The 25,355-nt window shown below is 38.2% G+C and overlaps 1 protein-coding gene across 1 annotated transcript in view; it reads left to right on the forward strand.

Moving 5' to 3' along the window:
* Positions 1 to 25,355, forward strand: part of suco (SUN domain containing ossification factor) — a 92,969-nt gene that overhangs the window by 61,111 nt on the left and 6,503 nt on the right. The window contains exons 14-26 of the mRNA XM_057353325.1: positions 5,591 to 5,682; positions 5,991 to 6,056; positions 9,935 to 10,018; positions 10,825 to 10,915; positions 12,519 to 13,760; positions 13,847 to 13,934; positions 15,254 to 15,358; positions 15,748 to 15,896; positions 15,986 to 16,077; positions 17,245 to 17,361; positions 21,478 to 21,561; positions 22,368 to 22,458; positions 24,062 to 25,303. Of these exons, the coding sequence (XP_057209308.1) occupies positions 5,591 to 5,682; positions 5,991 to 6,056; positions 9,935 to 10,018; positions 10,825 to 10,915; positions 12,519 to 13,760; positions 13,847 to 13,934; positions 15,254 to 15,358; positions 15,748 to 15,896; positions 15,986 to 16,077; positions 17,245 to 17,361; positions 21,478 to 21,561; positions 22,368 to 22,458; positions 24,062 to 25,303 (3,543 nt within the window). The remainder of the gene's footprint in view (positions 1 to 5,590; positions 5,683 to 5,990; positions 6,057 to 9,934; positions 10,019 to 10,824; positions 10,916 to 12,518; positions 13,761 to 13,846; positions 13,935 to 15,253; positions 15,359 to 15,747; positions 15,897 to 15,985; positions 16,078 to 17,244; positions 17,362 to 21,477; positions 21,562 to 22,367; positions 22,459 to 24,061; positions 25,304 to 25,355) is intronic.

Here is a 25,355-nt window from a genome sequence, read left to right on the forward strand (position 1 = left end):
ACTTTAACCCCGCATTACTAATATCGGAATCCGAAGGAAGGTTATGCAGCGACTGTATTCTTCCACAACATGGGATGGCAAATTATATAGCTGTCTTTAACGACGTGTTTGTTTATTGCTTGCTCGCTCTGGTTCTGCGCCACTGGTTCTGTCATGCGCAAACCAGTGGGCGGGGCTGGAGAAGTAGTAGTTGATATTCTTTCTGTGGAGGCGGTGTTCAACTTATCAATGTCGTCATAGATGGGTGCATTCCAGAACCTGCGGTTCGCTGGGCCTGGTGTCAATAACAGATGCAATCTCAGTAACAAGGGCGTTTTCAGTTCTGACACTTACATGATGTTCGTGTGAATACGATTCCCTCTTATATAACAAAAGCTCGGGTTAAAATTGTGATTTTAATTCATGGCACCTTTAATGATATTTATCCCTGTAAAGAGTTCCTCAGACATAGATTTAAAATGGATTGTAATGAGTGTACCTTTTGTAAAGCAGACATAGTCGTTGGAATATTTGTTTTATTTATGTAAATTCTTAAAAAAAAAAAAAACTCTGGGATGTCCTCTATGCTTGGTTGAGTTTGAAATATGTAATACCGGACTTTGATTTTAAAACTAGTGCTGCACATGCGTGAAATGCGTCGATGCGTCGTATTATTTACGTTTATCTGCTGTAATAGCAGTTTCTATTCCCGGGCGTGTGTAAGTTAATCAGCAGAAGTATAATACTATGGAGCGAAAATTGTGCCTAAATTTAACAAACAAATCCAGCGTTTTGCAAACAAAAGCAACCTTTTTTGCAAAAGAAACTAAACTCTGAAACAAACAGAAAGCGTTTTACAAATACATAATGCAATTCTAGAGAAAATGCAAAGGTGTAACATATAAATGTACTGTGTTTAAGTCTCACCTTAAACCGTGCAGATTTTCTCACAAATGTGACGTCCAGATTTTCTCACAAATGTGACCGTGCAGATTTTCTCACAAATGTGACCGTGCAGATTTTCTCAGTTATGCAACTTCTCCCAAAACAGCAGATAGTTCAATTGTTTGACTTAGATTTATATTACTGTTTTTTTGTGCTGGTTTATTTTATTGCAAAAATTGCCCAAATAGCTTGAAATAGCCAAAAAAATAGCAGCATTCATTTTAAACCTAAATAGGCTAATGGCAACCAAACAAAGCCGACGACTGACTGAAACAACTGCCACGACGATTTATTTGCTTTTCCATCTTTTATAGCCTAGAAAGCTCTCTACTTTAATGCCATAGTGTTTAGACATAATGTTAAATACTTTTTATCTATGAGTTGTTATGTATAAAAGTCAAACATATGTATCAGTGCAACTTTCATGCAGAAAAATCACTAAAAACCCAGTCGCATCTCAGAAAGAGCGCAAAATACTATACTGAAACCTTACAAAAAATTGACATATAAAAATATAAATAAATATAAATCAGGCCCGGTTCCTGCCAGGTGCAGAAGTGTGGACTAGCAGATATCCTGGGTGGGGATATACCCCAACCACACAGACAGTATAGCTGCAGACAAAATTAAGAATCCATTTAAAAAGTATTTTCCTCTTTTTCTGATAAGAATGCGATTTGGTAAAATGATCATTTTTGTTTATTTCTGTGAACTTTTGACAACATTTCTCCCAAATTTCATATAATTTATTTTTATTTATTTGGAGAAAATGAACTGGTGAAAGCAGGTGAAAACAGAAAAGATGATCTTTGAAACACAGCAAAAACAAGTTCATATTTAGTTTTAAGCAACACAAAACTAAGAAAACTTTAGAAAACGTAAAAAAATGTTTTATGAAATAACCCAGATTTTTTTTTAAATTAGTTTGTTATCGTGCTCAGTCACTCTTGAGGTTTGCTTTTGTTGGAATTCAACAAACACTGCAGTATATGACTGCAATACATGCAGGATTTAAATGATTTATTTTTATAAAAATATAAAAAACAGACAACATTTCATTGATGTTTTACACCTTAAATAAAGCGGTTATGTAAACTGGACATAAATAGAAGCCTACAAAATAAAGTGGGCTAAGAACATTCACTGAATGATCACTGATTTCTGTTTAATTTCTTTTAATGAATTGAATGAATTAATCTGATTACACTGCACAATGAACTTTACATGTGTCTGCTGTTTTTTATGTGGTATCGTGAGCACGCATCGCGCCTAAACTGAACTATTTTGCACATTTTTTCGCTACCACCTGCGAAACTACTACCACCATTGGGGTGTTTGAGATGGAGAGAAACAGATTTATTTCTGAAGCGGGAGCTTCGGAAGATGGAGCTTTCAGTCATTACTGAAAGTCAATAGGTTAAAATCTAGCCTATATATTGCAAGCAAATAATAGCTGTTTGTTAACAGCACAAAATAAGACCGCAAAAACGAAGAAATGAATCTGATTTTACAGCACAATTAATTTGACATGCTTAATTTTACATATGTGCAGTGCGTCTAAAATTCCTTTGCACAGTATTTTGCTTCCACCTGTAGCATGTAGCATTCTTCTCTGTTACAAACTAAAGCCAGAGCAGTGAAGTGAAGAGTGACGTTGCTTTCAGCCAATAGAAAATACAACAATTTTTGGTGTTATTTTTTTATTCTCATTGGGTGGGCAAGACAGATGTTTAGGGGGATTCAGCCCACCCCTGCCCATGCCTAGAGCTGGCCCTGATATAAACACAAAATGATGTCAAAATTCCCTTATAAGAAAGTATCCTTGAAAAAGTAGTTTGTTTTGTGAACGTAAACGGTTGGGAAACAAGAACGAGAGAATGAGATGGGGTGACAACATTGCAAATGCATCAAGGTTGTTGTATGTTATTTGTATATTAAAACCAATGCATAATTCATTATTTATTATTAAAAACAGCAACTGATTATTATTATTAACAGTTTAAATAAATTTCATGAGACTAACTGAATGAAACTTGATGAATGAAATTAATTCACTTTCTGGCACTGGCAAGGGTGGCACGCAAGGTAATGTTCATGGCTTCTTCATATAGAAACTAATTCCCAATAGCACCACCTGCTGTTGTACATGCATTTGTGAGAAAATCTGCACGGTCACATTTGTGAGAAAATCTGGACGTCACATTTGTGAGAAAATCTGTACGATCACATTTGTGAGAAAATCTGCACGGTCACATTTGTGAGAAAATCTGGATGATCACATTCGTGAGAAAATCTGGACGATCACATTTGTGAGAAAATCTGGAAGTCACATTTGTGAGAAAATCAATCTGAGAGAATCTCATAAAAAGGTGAGACTTAAACACAGTACATTTATATGTTACACCTTTGCATTTTCTCTTGAATTGCATTATGTATTTGTAAAACGCTTTCTGTTTGTTTCAGAGTTTAGTTTCTTTTGCAAAAAAAGGTTGCGTTTGTTTGCAAAACGCTGGATTTGTTTGTTAAGTTTAGGCACAATTTTCGCTCCATATAATACACCCGACAAACAGCGATCGAGAGCCTTGGACGCAGTAAGTTAGTGAATGGACGGAGGAATTCCCCCTAACGTTAAGTAACCCCCGAAATGCGATCATCACAGCATGGACACGCAATCACAAACGGACGGAGAGGGGCACGGAGATGTAGACTTTCATAATAAATTACTTTATTTTAACACAACGCTTTACATTAATGATTTACATTAACGCTATTGTACTAGTGTAAGTTAGTGTATGTGAACCTTTGCAGATTGTGACCCTGCTTAAATTACTCTTAAGCTTCAAAAAGGACAAACTATCATGAAACCACCAATGCACTTTTTATGTCATTCGATAGCGTTATGTGAGGAATAAACCAATATAGCATAATTAAGAAACTCTGACCTCCGCTGGTGCTGTCTGTCAATCTCCAGTCAGCATGCGTGTGTACGGTGACGGTCAGGACGCTACTCTTTCCAAGATGTTCCAATGTTTTCATTATTCTTCATAATGACAAGATGATAGTCTATGGTTTTGTTTAAAATGTATTTTGCTAGAGACTGTGAGTTAACATTACTCGTTGAGTGTAGCTTATCTTATTAGAAGCACTGGAAGCGGTCTGAATATGAAATAACTCTTTTTAAACCTCTGATTTAACTGTAAACTGTTGGATTGATGCAACGCACTATGTGTTAAACATGTAACATATCATCTCTTCTTGTTGTGTTATAACTATTATTTACTTTGTGGAGCAAAATGATCCCCGGGACTTCAGAAGGAGTAGGTGCTTTAAGCGCATCATTGTGCGTCCGGGATGCGCATAACTGTAAATAACGAAGCGAATGCATTAAGCGCATCATTCTGAGTTCAAGGTGCGCGGGCTCGCTTTAATGACACTCAATTACATTATGAGACTGAAAATAGAGTCGTATATTACTTGGGGAGGAAAAAAATACAGAGCATACAGGTGCTGGTCATATAATTAGAATATCATCAAAAAGTTGATTTATTTCACTAATTCCATTCAAAAAGTGAAACTTGTATATTATATTCATTAATTACACACAGACTGATATATTTCAAATGTTTATTTCTTTTAATTTGATGATTATAACTGACAACTAATGAAAATCCCAAATTCAGTATCTCAGAAAATTAGAATATTACTTAAGACCAATACAAAGAAAGGATTTTTAGAAATCTTGGCCAACTGAAAAGTATTATTCATCAATACAACAATATTTATTTATAAGATGTAGTGGAGTAAAAAGTATGATTTGCTTTATAATGTAAGAAAATAGTAGAATTTATTGCCAAAGGATTAATAAAGTACCAAAAAATCTTTATTAGATTAATAATAAAAAATCGGTAGAGTAGTCGACTAATCGAAAAAATAATCTGTAGATTAAATAATCGTGATTATTAAAATAATCGTTAGTTGCAGCCCTATTTAAAACTGTAAAATATTTGTCCTTTTGTCCGAAATTGTGATGTTGAATTTTTGGTTAATAATATTGTAATCTTGGCCAATTACTTTATTCATAAATGCAGATTCTTTAATAACCTCTCTACGTTTTTGCTTTTTCAGAAAGATTTAATGATCTTCTTCAAATCCATAAAACTTGTGCATCATGAAAAAGCCCTCAAACTATGTAATCTTTTGAAAGTATTTTTGGATGATTAAGCCCCTTGTACTGTATTGCATTTCTGTATTTGTTTTATTTATTATTATTATTAATATTTGTTTATGCGTAAATTTTACTAATTTATGTTTTATTTTGTTTATTTTTGTTATGCTGCTATTTGGATGTTATGATTTTTCTTGTCTTTTATTGGTATTTTGTATCTTCTTGTTAAGCAATAATAAAAAATAAAAAAAGTTTTCGAAAACTTGCACTTTGAGACCCGTTTTCGTTTTCAGTCCCCCAAAACGCCGTTTTCCGTTTATAGTTGAAAACGGTCTTGTGTAAACGGCCTCTAAAACTAGCCACTAGGAATTGAAAAAAGGCTGTAAACAATGCAAAAATAGTTGTCAGTGTTTATTTGTGACAGTGTTTACTGTTTATCTTTCTTTTCCACTATCAAGTGTCTGATCTGTTCTTTGGTCATCTGTATTTGCTGTGTATCAGGGTGTTTGGCACCAGTATGGTTGAGGAGTATGATGAGATAGCTGACTCTCAGTACACTTCAGAGAGATCGGAGTATCTGGATGAAGATTATGGTAAGATCATGATCTCTCTCTTGTATGCTTACCATACGTTTTTTAGTCCATTGTGTTTTTCGGGCTTACATCAGTGAAAGCGTTACAACTATAAAGCATATTGTTTTGCAGTTTATCATTATTATATTATTTTCTTACCTTACCTGGGTGACACTTTGCTGCCTGTCAGGGAAGTTCAGGCAGTGTGATGTGAAGACTAACACATTTTATTTTGACGTTATAATCATTTTCATATTATGAGAACATTTGGATTGTTTGTCCACTTGTTTTTTGTCCATTTGGCTAATCCTGTTGTCTTAATTTTACAGATTATCCACCCGGCTACCTGCCATCAGAGGACAAGACATCGAAGAATCTGCTGGGCTCTGCTACAAGTATGTCCTGTTCCTATTTATTTTGCCTGTGCTTATAACACATTTTATGAGTATACCATGTTAATCTTTTCAAACAAACACAATATTTATGAATTTTTATGCCTAAATGGGTGGTTCTTACAAAATCTTGGTTTCAAGATGTCAAACATGATTTCTTCATTTTCCTTTTATTTTTTTAAAAACAAAGCATGATATGTTTAAAGTAGGGCTGTCAACGTTAACACATGCGATTAATTTTTATCAGATTAACGCGTTTAAAATATTTAATGCAATTAACTCAGCATCCATTTGTTTTGTCATCCTTTGTCTAGTGTTACATTATATAATCACGCTCTTATTCATGTAAAGGCTTGTAAACAGCTTTGACGCGTTCAGTGTAGACAGACAGCTTCTAGCTGTGGGACGTGGAAAAATGCTATGCGACAGAAGTCCAAGTCTGGTGTACAGTCACAGCTAAAGGCTGTGTCAGTAAATCTGTCAGAATCTGTCAGACATCGCATCAGTATTCAGTTCTCTTTCGTGCTTGAATTAACAAACAACACAAGAACATGCCAGAAAGCCCGTTTTGTCTAGCATTTTCATAATCACAGACTTCAAGGTGTTAAATAAAATCTTAAATGAATGCAAAGAGTGAAAATGGGAGAGGTGTCAGATCTGCGTAGAGAGACAGCTCTTAAAGGTGCCACGTTTTTAAACCTGCTGCGGTGCCTCCTGTCACCAATGTTAATCAATGAACAAAAGAAAGGATGAGTTCAATGTGTTTTGTATCTTTTATTCTGTATTTAATTTAGAGTTTAGCATTAAAGATTGTTAAGTGTTTGAGAATTTCATCCAATCCATATATTTCCTACCTGTTAGACATTGTAGCTTTCAATTATACTGTTGAATGGCTGATGTAAAATTAAATAAAAAAATAATCAATTTAATAGATGCATCAGTTTCAGTATTAATATCAGAATTTTGGCTTTCATTCATAAAATGATGCTGTTAAAGAAATCTGTTGTTTCTACATTAATTTGGAGATAAAATGTGAAATTATTAGAATGTGAAAGTATATTTAAAGACATTAATGGTATGTGCGATTAATCGCAATTAATCAGATTTATATTTTTAATCGATTGACAGCACTAGCACTTTAAAGCATTCATTTGAAAACTTTTACTGGCAGTTTAACACCAGTTAAGTTTTTTTTTTTGCAAAAGAGGCCTTAAAAAGTCTCATTACCGTAACTATATTAAACTGTCAACCCCAAAGCAACGCCATCATGCCCAAGCAAGTTTTTATTAATCAACTCAACTCTCAACTCAACTTTATTTATATAGCGCTTTTACAATTTTCATTGTTACAAAGCAGCTGTACATGAGACATATTGACTATAAGCAAAATAATTAAAGTTGTACCTGCAAAAACAAGAAAAGGTTGAAAACACAGAAGACAGACATACCCACATACAAAACACTCCACACGCACAATATGCACACGTACTAACACACATAGACATAGAGACACACACACACACACACACACACACGGATGCGCACGCACGCACACACACACACAACACACACACACACACACGTACGTACACAGACAAGTACGCACACACACACACGCTCAGTGAGAGCACACATTTAGGATAAAGGAGAGAGAAGCACAGGTCAAATATAACAGACTATAAATTCCTATATGCAATATTAATTAAGTAAAACTTTAAAATTCTAAAGCAGCCCCCCCGGTCAGGCAGATAGTGCAAAAACAGTATGCAAACGGTGGCGAGGAACCCAAAACTCTAATCGAGAAAAATACCTCAGGAGAACCCAGGCCCAACCAGGGGATTCCAGTTCCCCTCTGGCAAAAGCTGCTGCCTCTGCACAAGCTCCAGAGAGCTTGCACAACAAGGCTAAATAAAATAAATAAACTTAATAATAAAATAAATTATAGTTTAAGATTATCATTAATAATCTAATAGCATTTTAAATTTTGTGGTGAAGACATGTCAAGAGACCGCGTCCTTCTTTATCCAGCTCTATCATCTCAGCTCTTGTCAGGTCCCCACTTCCCATTCTCCGCTCTACCATCAGGTCAGGCCATGAACTGCATCCTGCTCGCTGTGGTAACCTTGGAACAATGAGACAAGACTGGCTGAGAGTAGAGTACTGTTCTGTACTCTTTGATGCAACAAGTACATCAGTTGTGTTTTTGGTTCCGGTTGATCTAACTAATGCAGCCTAAACCCTCTGAAGATTTATATTATGGAAGAGTAGTGTATGCAAGATTAAAAAGATGCGTCTTTAGTCTAGATTTAAACTGACAGAGTGTGTCTGCCTCCCGGACAGTGCAGGGAAGACTATTCCAAAGTTTAGGCGCTAGATAGGAAAAGGATCTACCACCTGCACTTGATTTTGAAATTCTAGGTATTACCAACTGACAGGACGCCTGAGAGCGTAATGCACGTGAAGGACTGTAATACAAAAGGAGTTCATTCAAGTACTGAGGAGCTAAACCATGTAGGGCTTTATAGGTAATAAGCAAGATTTTAAAGTTAATGCGATGCTTTATAGGTAACCAGTGCAAGGTTGACAGAACCGGGCTAATATGTTCATACTTTTTTGTACGTGTAAGAACTCGAGCTGCCGCGTTTTGGACCAATTGGAGTTTTTGTAATAAGCCTGCAGGGCAACCACCTAACAGTGCATTACAGTATTCTAGTCTTGATGTCATGAATGCATGAATTAACTTCTCTGCATCTGATATTGACAGCATATGACGTAGTTTAGATATATTCTTAAGATGGAAAAACGCAATTTTACAGGTGTTGGCGACGTGGCTCTCAAATGACAGATTACTATCGAATAGAGCGCCAAGATTCTTTGCTGACGACGAGGGTTTTATGGAACATCATACATAAAAAGACATTAATGTATTTTATTTTAATAAAAGGTTATATATGTAACATTTTTTACATATAGAGAACTACCTGTATTTGGTGATGAGAATCAAAAAGTCATGTATATAGTGCGAGAAGAGAATATTAAGTTTTTGACTAGAGAAATATTACCTAATCTGTTAACCTGGCAGACAGATTTTTTTCTAATAAAATCAAACATTCATTTAAATATTTTGTGTGTGTTTGTGTAAACAGTCCTTTAAAAATGTTACGGAGGATGATAATATCAGTCATGGACACTTATTTTTTTCCACTCTTTCTTTATTGTTATTATACTTGAATATTCTGTCGATGGTTTTTGTGTCATTTTTTTGTCATTTGAAAACAGCTAGTCAAACGTCCAATTGATTTGTCAGACTTTTTCAATTTTAATTTTACTCTGTTTAAATTACAACATGTAATTCACTCGGAAAAATTAGGACGTGTTACGGTAATGAGAATTTTATCAGAAAAAGCAATAAAATAATTCATTTGTTTGTTAAAATCATGCTTTGTCCAAGATAGATGAGGACACAATTATGTGTATTATGATCATTTTTTTTATATGATGTTTCAGTGGTTTCAATTTTCCTCCTTTATTTGCATGCATTTCTATGAGCTATTTAGTTTTGTTTCTGGTTTTAGTATGGAAAAGGTTTTTACAAGGAAACCAGTTAAAAGTCTTTTTAGAATGACTTTAACATTCAGGGAAGTTGATGACTTCAGTGTAAATGACTCCCCTTTACACATATTCTGCCAAACATGCACATACTCTGTCATGTTGTTTCCTGCTTTGTTTGCTCATGAGCACGTGTAATGTATGTGTCATACATGTGCCTGTGAGTTTGTATGACATTCAGCCCAGTTTCTACAGCTCGAGAATGAAGTCATTTCGTTCACCATATAGATATCCTATTTGTAATATTCTCTTCTGGGTTTGTTTTCTTTTAAGATGCTATCATAAACATGGTGAATAACATCGCAGCAAACGTGCTGGGAGGGAAACCAGAGCTGGAGGATGGAGTTGAAATAGAAGGTACAGATCTAATCTCTGTCTTGTGGTTGGATATTGAAATCTCTCTGGCTCAGAGTCTCTTCAGCTCCGCAGCACAGCATTCGTCCACTTATTTGCTCCCTTTTGCTTGGCAGCCGTTTGTGACTAGCGAAGGCTGTCACTGTGCCAACAGCGCTAGAAGTGTGAGGCCTGCCTCTGAATGCATGTCTTTGACAGGCTCTGCCAGCATCAAACTCTCCCAGAGAGACTTGTTACAAAAAGCTGTTCAAACAAGCATGCGGCTTTGCTAAATGCAGAAGTGCATTTAAAAGAAACTCTGTCGATCGATATCATAAAACCGTAGGCAGTCCGGCCAGGAATCTAGAAAAGAAACAACCGTCTTGCATTATATTTTTACTGTGGCTCTTAGGAGACTACAGCCTCCGAGTCATTAAATAGATGTGTGTGTTCAGTTTTTGAAGGTTCCGGTTGTGGTGGGATTGACTAGATTGACTAGATACATAGCATTTTCCATGTTGAGAAGCGTTTAAAAAACTCATATTATTTGTCAAGTCTCATTGCTAAAGAATGTCTGTTAGTTCAAGGCTGTCTCTACAATATTTTAGATGCCCTGAATAAATGTAAACCATGCCAAGCATTGCGTCAATTCACGCTATCAAAGATCCTCACATTTCTAGTTAATGGCACATGCTGGATGTGTGCGTTTCATGTTGGCTAATAGAGTCTAAACAATGCCTCTCTTTTTGTGAAGGCCAATTTTCACATTCTCATTTTCCCTCATGCGCTGTCAAAATCTGCTATTTCTCTAACACTCGTTTTTCCTGCAGGAAACGCCTCCTCTGGGACAGAAAACCTTACAGAGACGTCAACAGAAACCACACTCATGCCAGAGCCCACTCCCACTGAACAGCCTACTGTGTGAGTTTAACACACATATACTGTATATATATATATATACAGGTGCTGGTCATATAATTAGAATATCATCAAAAAGTTGATTTATTTCACTAATTCCATTCAAAAAGTGAAACTTGTATATTGTATTCATTCATTACACACAGACTGATATATTTCAAATGTTTATTTCTTTTAATTTGATGATTATAACTGACAACTAATGAAAATCCCAAATTCAGTATCTCAGAAAATTAGAATATTACTTAAGACCAATACAAAGAAAGGATTTTTAGAAATCTTGGCCAACTGAAAAGTATGAACATGAAAAGTATGAGCATGTCGCATCTTCCTCTTCACAATACCCCATAGATTTTCTATGGGGTTAAGGTCAGGCGAGTTTGCTGGCCAATTAAGAACAGGGAAACCAAGCCAACAGGACTTGGCACCTGCACACAGTGCCAAAGCTACCAGTACCTGGTTTAAGGACCATGGTATCCCTGTTCTTAATTGGCCAGCAAACTCGCCTGACCTTAACGCCATAGAAAATCTATGGGGTATTGTGAAGAGGAAGATGCGATATGCCAGACCCAACAGATGCAGAAGAGCTGAAGGCCACTGTCAGAGCAACCTGGGCTCTCATAACACCTGAGCAGTGCCACAGACTGATCCACTCCATGCCACGCCGCATTGCTGCAGTAATTAGGCAAAAGGAGCCCCAACTAAGTATTAAGTGCTGTACATGCTCATACTTTTCATGTTCATACTTTTCAGTTGGCCAAGATTTCTAAAAATCCTTTCTTTGTATTGGTCTTAAGTAATATTCTAATTTTCTGAGATACTGAATTTGGGATTTTCATTAGTTGTCAGTTATAATCATCAAATTAAAAGAAATAAACATTTGAAATATATCAGTCTGTGTGTAATGAATGAATATAATATACAAGTTTCACTTTTTGAATGGAATTAGTGAAATAAATCAACTTTTTGATGATATTCTAATTATATGACCATGCACCTGTATATTCACGCACACCCCCTGCACATCACGCATATTAAAACTCCAAACGCTTGCTCAATACTGAGCCCTGAGCTAATATTCCAGTACAGACCGGTTTGAACTGTTTGCTTTCATACGAAGCGAACTTCTGAGACTTTTTTCTAAATACAGTATGAGCTTATTAAAAAGCTTATAAAGTGTAGTGCGACATAAATGGGACCAAAGGTAATCTGGGACTTTTTGCATTGTTGTCTGCACTGATTTTACAAGCCTTTAGAATTCTGCAGATTGCCTTTGAACATGAAATGCGTTACAAGAAGCTTAAATGAATGGGTATATTGCACGCTTCGGTTTTTGAAAGTGTAATCAAAAGTATACAAAATTGAAAATATTAACAAAGATGAATGTCCAAGTAGTTGGGGTGTATGGAACTTGAAGATGTACATCTGTACATCCCTAGTCCAATTTATAACAAACCTAAATGAATAACCAAGCATATTATAGGTGAAATATTTTATTTTATTTTAAATGCATTCGTTCATTTACATTGTACTTTTATTTGTGTATTAAATAAGTGGTTTATAATGAAAAGGTTACATTTCCTGGTCTTTCTCTGTCTGCCTTCAGATTGGACACTCATGAGTTGGCTCCCACTCAAGTAAAAGAGGACGAAGTAGATGTTTCCGATCCTGAACCTGATTCTGTTCCTCCACCTGAGGAGAGCCGCATCGTCATCCTCATCAAAGAAGAGGAAGATGAGGAGGCCACCCAGCCAACCGTGACCCTGCTGGAGGAGGAGGAGGAGAGAGAGGAAGAGAAAAGGCGAGCTGAGGTGTGGGAGAGAGAGAACGCCTTGTACTGCGGTCACCTCTCAACTTTGTCTTGCTTGGCATCTTTACATGAATACTTCAATTGTTACTGTTCGGCTGCATTAGCACTACACCGTCAGCGCCGAGATAGGCGACACAAAGCACAGCACACACATCCTGACACGGACACTCAGAGTTCCCCTCAGCATTCTCTCACTACCACCACCACCCCCACTCAAGAGCCTCCTGTACTCTCTGAGAAACCTGCAGAAGGAGAGCATCCCTCTGGGGTGCAAAGCGAAGTCATCTCCCCAACTGAAACGGTGTCCGTTCTGCCTCAGCCTTCTAGCGAAGGTGTGGCGATCGACCAGGAGCTCCAACGTGAGACCATTGTCTTGGAACCCAGCCGTACCTCCACCTTTACCGCACATAGCTTGTCTGACACCCCCACCCAAAACATCCCTGAACCCCTGCCCACGGACGAGCTTGTAGACCAGCATCCGCAGTACCTGGAAAACACCCCGGAGACCCGTGTCAGTATGTCCAGCGGCATCCCAACTCAAAGTGCCCTCTCCTCCATCCTAACCTCCACCACCTCTGAACCTCACAGCCCGGAGACAGACCCACCCAAGCTGGAGCTCCCCACCCCTACCAAAGAACTGCCAGCACAGCCACTGCCAACCCACACCCGCCCTGCTGACATCCCTCCTCCTACCGAACTTCCATTCCCACCTCCAGACGTCTCAGACAACGGTAAGGCAGCAGGGGTGGATGACACCCACCAGGTTTCCGAGGTTTCCGAAACCCCTCCCTCTCAACAGGAGGAGACCGTAGATGACATTCTGCTCAGCCAGACCGGGCCACACCGCACCGCCGGAGAGTTTTATGCGGAACAGCAGCATTCTGCGGAAAACGGATACGTGAACGGAAACGGCAATGGGAATCAGGTGCACGGGTCCAATCAGAAAGAATCAGTGTTCATGAGGTTGAATAATAGAATCAAAGCGCTGGAGATGAACATGTCTCTCAGCAGCAGATACCTGGAGGAGCTCAGTCAGAGGTACACACGCACTCAAGCATGCTACTAAACTCAAATGTTTGTTTTAGCCGACTGTCACCTGATTGATCTGTGCTGCTGTCGCTCAGGTATCGTAAACAGATGGAGGAGATGCAGCGGGCTTTCAACAAGACCATTATCAAACTGCAGAACACCTCAAGAATTGCAGAGGAGCAGGTTATCATCAATCAATTTTATCGATTTTTCTCACCCGCCCCCTTTTTTAAAAGGCCCCTAGCAACAAATCTAGCGACTATTGGGCATTCAATGAAAATACAATAGTGAGTTCAGAGAGTACAAGCAAAACGAGCCTGAAGTGCCAACACTAGTGTGAATGCAAATTTGGTGCAATGTCTTCACAATTATGCTAATTAGCAATGACATCATTAGCGGAGAAGTAAACCGTAGTGTCACAAAATCCTGTGGGTAAACACTAATCCCACAATGCATTTGCAATTCAAACTGGGCCTTTTTAGGAACTTAGACGTCGGCTATGGAAACATACAATGCCTTGAAAGAGATTAGAACACTTTTTTTTGTCAAAATATTTAGGAAGAATACGTTTTCGGTTGCTTTTTACATTTACATTTATGCATTTGGCAGACGCTTTTATCCTAGCGACTTACTTTGCATTATACTCTTCATTAGTTTCTAATTATGTGTTTTTAAATTTAAAGAAAGATTAAATGTATTGCAGACGGACAAAACTAAATGGACAAACTGCTCTACAGAGCGTGTTTCGTAAAGACGTTATCTCCTTCGGCAAAGAAGCAAAAATGTGACAATATTTCAGTTCTGTGTCAGCCACTGTAGTCATCGAAAGGGAGCGGGGAGGGGCAATTCGCAACCTTTAAAGTGGACGTAACACGCAGTTTCTGCCAACCTCATATTAATCTTGAGTACCTATACAGTAGAATTGCATACTTAGTTTGGTCACATTTTTAAAAGACAGATACAGCTGTACAATTTTTTCCGAAAACAGACGAGCCCTGAACGCGAGCACACAATACATCGTCGCATGATCACTGCATAACTGTCGATTCACGAAGTTTGTATTGTGTAATTTATGCTCATACTGCGTTTATTTTTTATTATGAGGGTAGTTGACAAAATCGTAAATGTGTCCTATGGTATGACAGCAAAAATGTAGGAATCAAACTGGTAATAATACATTATAATATTAATATTTATAATATAAAATGGCTTAAGAGAGATTTCTTTTTATTGTTTATTTTTGCTATGTCACACCATAGAACACATGTACGGTATATTTGTCAACTACCCATTAATATTGAGATATCACAAGAACAGTCTGCAATGGTGATAACTCGGTTAACTGTGTTTGTGTGTGTGTGCGTGTGTGCGTGTGTGCGCGTGTGCGCGTGCGCGTGTGTGTGCGCGTGTGTGTGTGTGTGTGTGTGTGTGTGTGTGTGTGTGTGTGTGTGTGTGTGTGTGTGTGTGTGTGTGTGTGCGTGCGCGCGGGTGTGTGTGTTCAGGACCAGAAACAGACCGAGTCTATACAGTTGTTACAGAGTCAACTGGAAAATGCCACCAAGATCATGCTGAACCTGTCTGCCACTGTTGCTGAGCTACAGAGAGAGGTATACAAACATGGATATTTCTTATCGTATTCCTTCCCTGTCTAATGGCATCATTACAGACCACCCAGTAATGTATACGATGATTATCGACACCATGTTTTGGTAATTATGTCCTTCTAATTTAAGTCATATTTAGGGCTGTGTGTTTAACGCGTTATTCATGTAATTAATGAGATTAGAAATATTAGTCATATACTCCCCCTTACATACAGTACCACGGAACACCAATAACCTAAGAAAAATAATAATCTGTAAATTGTTTGATATATTGTGGGGAGCTATGTACATAGATATGTAAATGATGTTGTGTAAATATGTGTATAGTGTTGTAATATAATAAATATGAATGGTATTATACTAATGGCTGTTGTATATTGTGTGTGTTTCAGGTGTCAGATAGGCAGAGTTATCTGGTGTTGTCTCTGGTTCTGTGTATGACGTTGGGTTTACTGCTCTGTATGCAGTGCTGTAAAAGCTCGCCCAATCACAACACAAGCCCAACCATTCCCATGAGCAACCACTACCCCAGTCCTAAAAGGTACAACACGCATGTATAACACACAATCCCCATAAACAGCAAACACTACCCTAGCACACAGATATAATCTCTCTCTCTCTCTCTCTCAGGTGTTTTTCCTCTTACGATGACATGAGTCTGAAACGAAGAGTGTCTTGCCCTCTTGTTCGTTCCAAATCATTTCAGTTACCGACATCAGAAGGTAAGAGTCACTTTGTTTCTCTCTTGTTCTTTCTCTGATTCTATTTCCCGCTCTCATTGCATCACTGTGTAACATTTCACGTCTTTTCAAATACCCAACTGTGCCATATTCATTCCTCACACCTTGAGAACCCGAGATGTAATCCCACTAACATCACACTTGCCCACTTAACATGTGTCTTACATTGAGTGTTCTGATTTTAGCCGCCCAGAAGAATCGGGGCTTTTGTATTTCATGCATCACAGAGAGCCAGATCGCTTTCCAGCTTGAACTAGTTTTGAGTCCACAGGTTTCACCATGTCTGACGGTGGTTCAATATCACCGTGACCTGTACTGGAGCACAATGTCATTTTGTAGTCAAATGTCAGAGCGAAGTATTACTTCATATTAGGTTAAGAATGTATGGGAACATTTGACCCTGTTATGTTAACCAACCAAAAATAAATATTTATTTGCTAGGGCGCCAGCAAGTAAATATGCATAGGCTTTGACCCATATGCAAATTCTGGGAATAAATTTCCAATAATGTTTTCGATACATTTTTGATACATTTATTTTTGGCCTTTTGCCTTTATTTTACATGGTGCAAATATTTATGTAAAAAATTCTTATTGATTGTTTGGCGTAGTATTTTTCATAGTAATTAATAATAGTTAGTAATAAAGTAATTTTGGCAGCCCAAAACTGTTGTGGAAAGTCTGCTAGCACATCCACATGCCTAAACACAAAATGCCGGATCTTTCCTGTTCTTCCTCATTTCTTTTTTCCCTACTTTTATTCTTTTCACATTTTGCAGCAGCTTGTGTATGTGTGTCGTGCCTTTGGGTGGACAGTTATTTGTTTTCACGAGGCAGAGGTTGGATATTTTTAGCACATGATGCTTTTGGCTGGCATATGTTAGACATTTGCAAGTAGTAACAGCAGGCAACGGTCTCATGACATAGAACTGATATGTAAATGAAAACTTTCTGAATAATGGCATATGCAAATTATTCTGCCGCAGCTTCAAAAGTTCAATAAATGAAAGGCCTGAAACACAGAGGTGGGCGAAATAGAGAATAACAGGTGTCATTGTTTAACGCGAGCTACTACTTGCAAGTGCTGTCATGCTTGTGTTCTTGTTTGCCATACCATTCCGTTAACCTGCCCCCTCTCTCCCCTCTTTAGTAGGTCCTGATGACTTGTACATTGTAGAACCGCTAAGGTTTTCTCCAGAGAAAAAGGTACGGAGTGTGTTTCAGCCACTGGGACATGTTTCAAAAGCACTGATGTACAGTTTATTACAATAAAATATGTATCCGTGTGTCTTGATGTACATATTGTTACGCTTTATATAAGACAAACCTCCCCACATTAAAGTGTATTAAATAGTATCGTCTCCAAAGTATTCCCTGCACATGTTTACCATCCATAAATAATATTCTCATTGTCTGTTGTGTTGATCTGCTGTCCCATCATACTCATTCAGCTCATCATGTTTAACAATATGTCAATTCAAATTCTGTCCAAATGCCTTTTTTTATGTCGACTTCTCTTTCTATCTGTGTGTTACAGAAGAAACGTTGCAAGACAAAAGGAGCGGACNTAATCTTTTCAAACAAACACAATATTTATGAATTTTTATGCCTAAATGGGTGGTTCTTACAAAATCTTGGTTTCAAGATGTCAAACATGATTTCTTCATTTTCCTTTTATTTTTTTAAAAACAAAGCATGATATGTTTAAAGTAGGGCTGTCAACGTTAACACATGCGATTAATTTTTATCAGATTAACGCGTTTAAAATATTTAATGCAATTAACTCAGCATCCATTTGTTTTGTCATCCTTTGTCTAGTGTTACATTATATAATCACGCTCTTATTCATGTAAAGGCTTGTAAACAGCTTTGACGCGTTCAGTGTAGACAGACAGCTTCTAGCTGTGGGACGTGGAAAAATGCTATGCGACAGAAGTCCAAGTCTGGTGTACAGTCACAGCTAAAGGCTGTGTCAGTAAATCTGTCAGAATCTGTCAGACATCGCATCAGTATTCAGTTCTCTTTCGTGCTTGAATTAACAAACAACACAAGAACATGCCAGAAAGCCCGTTTTGTCTAGCATTTTCATAATCACAGACTTCAAGGTGTTAAATAAAATCTTAAATGAATGCAAAGAGTGAAAATGGGAGAGGTGTCAGATCTGCGTAGAGAGACAGCTCTTAAAGGTGCCACGTTTTTAAACCTGCTGCGGTGCCTCCTGTCACCAATGTTAATCAATGAACAAAAGAAAGGATGAGTTCAATGTGTTTTGTATCTTTTATTCTGTATTTAATTTAGAGTTTAGCATTAAAGATTGTTAAGTGTTTGAGAATTTCATCCAATCCATATATTTCCTACCTGTTAGACATTGTAGCTTTCAATTATACTGTTGAATGGCTGATGTAAAATTAAATAAAAAAATAATCAATTTAATAGATGCATCAGTTTCAGTATTAATATCAGAATTTTGGCTTTCATTCATAAAATGATGCTGTTAAAGAAATCTGTTGTTTCTACATTAATTTGGAGATAAAATGTGAAATTATTAGAATGTGAAAGTATATTTAAAGACATTAATGGTATGTGCGATTAATCGCAATTAATCAGATTTATATTTTTAATCGATTGACAGCACTAGCACTTTAAAGCATTCATTTGAAAACTTTTACTGGCAGTTTAACACCAGTTAAGTTTTTTTTTGCAAAAGAGGCCTTAAAAAGTCTCATTACCGTAACTATATTAAACTGTCAACCCCAAAGCAACGCCATCATGCCCAAGCAAGTTTTTATTAATCAACTCAACTCTCAACTCAACTTTATTTATATAGCGCTTTTACAATTTTCATTGTTACAAAGCAGCTGTACATGAGACATATTGACTATAAGCAAAATAATTAAAGTTGTACCTGCAAAAACAAGAAAAGGTTGAAAACACAGAAGACAGACATACCCACATACAAAACACTCCACACGCACAATATGCACACGTACTAACACACATAGACATAGAGACACACACACACACACACACACACACGGATGCGCACGCACGCACACACACACACAACACACACACACACACACGTACGTACACAGACAAGTACGCACACACACACACGCTCAGTGAGAGCACACATTTAGGATAAAGGAGAGAGAAGCACAGGTCAAATATAACAGACTATAAATTCCTATATGCAATATTAATTAAGTAAAACTTTAAAATTCTAAAGCAGCCCCCCCGGTCAGGCAGATAGTGCAAAAACAGTATGCAAACGGTGGCGAGGAACCCAAAACTCTAATCGAGAAAAATACCTCAGGAGAACCCAGGCCCAACCAGGGGATTCCAGTTCCCCTCTGGCAAAAGCTGCTGCCTCTGCACAAGCTCCAGAGAGCTTGCACAACAAGGCTAAATAAAATAAATAAACTTAATAATAAAATAAATTATAGTTTAAGATTATCATTAATAATCTAATAGCATTTTAAATTTTGTGGTGAAGACATGTCAAGAGACCGCGTCCTTCTTTATCCAGCTCTATCATCTCAGCTCTTGTCAGGTCCCCACTTCCCATTCTCCGCTCTACCATCAGGTCAGGCCATGAACTGCATCCTGCTCGCTGTGGTAACCTTGGAACAATGAGACAAGACTGGCTGAGAGTAGAGTACTGTTCTGTACTCTTTGATGCAACAAGTACATCAGTTGTGTTTTTGGTTCCGGTTGATCTAACTAATGCAGCCTAAACCCTCTGAAGATTTATATTATGGAAGAGTAGTGTATGCAAGATTAAAAAGATGCGTCTTTAGTCTAGATTTAAACTGACAGAGTGTGTCTGCCTCCCGGACAGTGCAGGGAAGACTATTCCAAAGTTTAGGCGCTAGATAGGAAAAGGATCTACCACCTGCACTTGATTTTGAAATTCTAGGTATTACCAACTGACAGGACGCCTGAGAGCGTAATGCACGTGAAGGACTGTAATACAAAAGGAGTTCATTCAAGTACTGAGGAGCTAAACCATGTAGGGCTTTATAGGTAATAAGCAAGATTTTAAAGTTAACGCGATGCTTTATAGGTAACCAGTGCAAGGTTGACAGAACCGGGCTAATATGTTCATACTTTTTTGTACGTGTAAGAACTCGAGCTGCCGCGTTTTGGACCAATTGGAGTTTTTGTAATAAGCCTGCAGGGCAACCACCTAACAGTGCATTACAGTAATCCAGTCTTGATGTCATGAATGCATGAATTAACTTCTCTGCATCTGACATTGACAGCATATGACGTAGTTTAGATATATTCTTAAAATGGAAAAACGCAATTTTACAGGTGTTGGCGACGTGGCTCTCAAATGACAGATTACTATCGAATAGAGCGCCAAGATTCTTTGCTGACGACGAGGGTTTTATGGAACATCATACATAAAAAGACATTAATGTATTTTATTTTAATAAAAGGTTATATATGTAACATTTTTTACATATAGAGAACTACCTGTATTTGGTGATGAGAATCAAAAAGTCATGTATATAGTGCGAGAAGAGAATATTAAGTTTTTGACTAGAGAAATATTACCTAATCTGTTAACCTGGCAGACAGATTTTTTTCTAATAAAATCAAACATTCATTTAAATATTTTGTGTGTGTTTGTGTAAACAGTCCTTTAAAAATGTTACGGAGGATGATAATATCAGTCATGGACACTTATTTTTTTCCACTCTTTCTTTATTGTTATTATACTTGAATATTCTGTCGATGGTTTTTGTGTCATTTTTTTGTCATTTGAAAACAGCTAGTCAAACGTCCAATTGATTTGTCAGACTTTTTCAATTTTAATTTTACTCTGTTTAAATTACAACATGTAATTCACTCGGATAAATTAGGACGTGTTACGGTAATGAGAATTTTATCAGAAAAAGCAATAAAATAATTCATTTGTTTGTTAAAATCATGCTTTGTCCAAGATAGATGAGGACACAATTATGTGTATTATGATCATTTTTTTTATATGATGTTTCAGTGGTTTCAATTTTCCTCCTTTATTTGCATGCATTTCTATGAGCTATTTAGTTTTGTTTCTGGTTTTAGTATGGAAAAGGTTTTTACAAGGAAACCAGTTAAAAGTCTTTTTAGAATGACTTTAACATTCAGGGAAGTTGATGACTTCAGTGTAAATGACTCCCCTTTACACATATTCTGCCAAACATGCACATACTCTGTCATGTTGTTTCCTGCTTTGTTTGCTCATGAGCACGTGTAATGTATGTGTCATACATGTGCCTGTGAGTTTGTATGACATTCAGCCCAGTTTCTACAGCTCGAGAATGAAGTCATTTCGTTCACCATATAGATATCCTATTTGTAATATTCTCTTCTGGGTTTGTTTTCTTTTAAGATGCTATCATAAACATGGTGAATAACATCGCAGCAAACGTGCTGGGAGGGAAACCAGAGCTGGAGGATGGAGTTGAAATAGAAGGTACAGATCTAATCTCTGTCTTGTGGTTGGATATTGAAATCTCTCTGGCTCAGAGTCTCTTCAGCTCCGCAGCACAGCATTCGTCCACTTATTTGCTCCCTTTTGCTTGGCAGCCGTTTGTGACTAGCGAAGGCTGTCACTGTGCCAACAGCGCTAGAAGTGTGAGGCCTGCCTCTGAATGCATGTCTTTGACAGGCTCTGCCAGCATCAAACTCTCCCAGAGAGACTTGTTACAAAAAGCTGTTCAAACAAGCATGCGGCTTTGCTAAATGCAGAAGTGCATTTAAAAGAAACTCTGTCGATCGATATCATAAAACCGTAGGCAGTCCGGCCAGGAATCTAGAAAAGAAACAACCGTCTTGCATTATATTTTTACTGTGGCTCTTAGGAGACTACAGCCTCCGAGTCATTAAATAGATGTGTGTGTTCAGTTTTTGAAGGTTCCGGTTGTGGTGGGATTGACTAGATTGACTAGATACATAGCATTTTCCATGTTGAGAAGCGTTTAAAAAACTCATATTATTTGTCAAGTCTCATTGCTAAAGAATGTCTGTTAGTTCAAGGCTGTCTCTACAATATTTTAGATGCCCTGAATAAATGTAAACCATGCCAAGCATTGCGTCAATTCACGCTATCAAAGATCCTCACATTTCTAGTTAATGGCACATGCTGGATGTGTGCGTTTCATGTTGGCTAATAGAGTCTAAACAATGCCTCTCTTTTTGTGAAGGCCAATTTTCACATTCTCATTTTCCCTCATGCGCTGTCAAAATCTGCTATTTCTCTAACACTCGTTTTTCCTGCAGGAAACGCCTCCTCTGGGACAGAAAACCTTACAGAGACGTCAACAGAAACCACACTCATGCCAGAGCCCACTCCCACTGAACAGCCTACTGTGTGAGTTTAACACACATATACTGTATATATATATATATACAGGTGCTGGTCATATAATTAGAATATCATCAAAAAGTTGATTTATTTCACTAATTCCATTCAAAAAGTGAAACTTGTATATTGTATTCATTCATTACACACAGACTGATATATTTCAAATGTTTATTTCTTTTAATTTGATGATTATAACTGACAACTAATGAAAATCCCAAATTCAGTATCTCAGAAAATTAGAATATTACTTAAGACCAATACAAAGAAAGGATTTTTAGAAATCTTGGCCAACTGAAAAGTATGAACATGAAAAGTATGAGCATGTCGCATCTTCCTCTTCACAATACCCCATAGATTTTCTATGGGGTTAAGGTCAGGCGAGTTTGCTGGCCAATTAAGAACAGGGAAACCAAGCCAACAGGACTTGGCACCTGCACACAGTGCCAAAGCTACCAGTACCTGGTTTAAGGACCATGGTATCCCTGTTCTTAATTGGCCAGCAAACTCGCCTGACCTTAACGCCATAGAAAATCTATGGGGTATTGTGAAGAGGAAGATGCGATATGCCAGACCCAACGATGCAGAAGAGCTGAAGGCCACTGTCAGAGCAACCTGGGCTCTCATAACTCCTGAGCAGTTCCACAGACTGATCTACTCCATGCCACGCCTCATTGCTGCAGTAATTCTGGCAAAAGGATCCCCTACTAAGTATTGAGTGCTGTACATGCTCATACTTTTCATGTTCATACTTTTCAGTTGGCCAAGATTTCTAAAAATCCTTTCTTTGTATTGGTCTTAAGTAATATTCTAATTTTCTGAGATCGTGAATTTGGGATTTTCATTAGTTGTCAGTTATAATCATCAAAATTAAAAGAAATAAACATTTGAAATATATCAGTCTGTGTGTAATGAATGAATATAATATACAAGTTTCACTTTTTGAATGGAATTAGTGAAATAAATCAACTTTTTGATGATATTCTAATTATATGACCTGCACCTGTATATTCACGCACACCCCCTGCACATCACGCATATTAAAACTCCAAACGCTTGCTCAATACTGAGCCCTGAGCTAATATTCCAGTACAGACCGGTTTGAACTGTTTGCTTTCATACGAAGCGAACTTCTGAGACTTCTTTCTAAATACAGTATGAGCTTATTAAAAAGCTTATAAAGTGTAGTGCGACATAAATGGGACCAAAGGTAATCTGGGACTTTTTGCATTGTTGTCTGCACTGATTTTACAAGCCTTTAGAATTCTGCAGATTGCCTTTGAACATGAAATGCGTTACAAGAAGCTTAAATGAATGGGTATATTGCACGCTTCGGTTTTTGAAAGTGTAATCAAAAGTATACAAAATTGAAAATATTAACAAAGATGAATGTCCAAGTAGTTGGGGTGTATGGAACTTGAAGATGTACATCTGTACATCCCTAGTCCAATTTATAACAAACCTAAATGAATAACCAAGCATATTATAGGTGAAATATTTTATTTTATTTTAAATGCATTCGTTCATTTACATTGTACTTTTATTTGTGTATTAAATAAGTGGTTTATAATGAAAAGGTTACATTTCCTGGTCTTTCTCTGTCTGCCTTCAGATTGGACACTCATGAGTTGGCTCCCACTCAAGTAAAAGAGGACGAAGTAGATGTTTCCGATCCTGAACCTGATTCTGTTCCTCCACCTGAGGAGAGCCGCATCGTCATCCTCATCAAAGAAGAGGAAGATGAGGAGGCCACCCAGCCAACCGTGACCCTGCTGGAGGAGGAGGAGGAGAGAGAGGAAGAGAAAAGGCGAGCTGAGGTGTGGGAGAGAGAGAACGCCTTGTACTGCGGTCACCTCTCAACTTTGTCTTGCTTGGCATCTTTACATGAATACTTCAATTGTTACTGTTCGGCTGCATTAGCACTACACCGTCAGCGCCGAGATAGGCGACACAAAGCACAGCACACACATCCTGACACGGACACTCAGAGTTCCCCTCAGCATTCTCTCACTACCACCACCACCCCCACTCAAGAGCCTCCTGTACTCTCTGAGAAACCTGCAGAAGGAGAGCATCCCTCTGGGGTGCAAAGCGAAGTCATCTCCCCAACTGAAACGGTGTCCGTTCTGCCTCAGCCTTCTAGCGAAGGTGTGGCGATCGACCAGGAGCTCCAACGTGAGACCATTGTCTTGGAACCCAGCCGTACCTCCACCTTTACCGCACATAGCTTGTCTGACACCCCCACCCAAAACATCCCTGAACCCCTGCCCACGGACGAGCTTGTAGACCAGCATCCGCAGTACCTGGAAAACACCCCGGAGACCCGTGTCAGTATGTCCAGCGGCATCCCAACTCAAAGTGCCCTCTCCTCCATCCTAACCTCCACCACCTCTGAACCTCACAGCCCGGAGACAGACCCACCCAAGCTGGAGCTCCCCACCCCTACCAAAGAACTGCCAGCACAGCCACTGCCAACCCACACCCGCCCTGCTGACATCCCTCCTCCTACCGAACTTCCATTCCCACCTCCAGACGTCTCAGACAACGGTAAGGCAGCAGGGGTGGATGACACCCACCAGGTTTCCGAGGTTTCCGAAACCCCTCCCTCTCAACAGGAGGAGACCGTAGATGACATTCTGCTCAGCCAGACCGGGCCACACCGCACCGCCGGAGAGTTTTATGCGGAACAGCAGCATTCTGCGGAAAACGGATACGTGAACGGAAACGGCAATGGGAATCAGGTGCACGGGTCCAATCAGAAAGAATCAGTGTTCATGAGGTTGAATAATAGAATCAAAGCGCTGGAGATGAACATGTCTCTCAGCAGCAGATACCTGGAGGAGCTCAGTCAGAGGTACACACGCACTCAAGCATGCTACTAAACTCAAATGTTTGTTTTAGCCGAC

This window comes from Triplophysa rosa, linkage group LG15, assembly GCF_024868665.1.
Source record: "Triplophysa rosa linkage group LG15, Trosa_1v2, whole genome shotgun sequence".
NCBI classification, from domain to species: Eukaryota; Metazoa; Chordata; class Actinopteri; order Cypriniformes; family Nemacheilidae; genus Triplophysa; species Triplophysa rosa.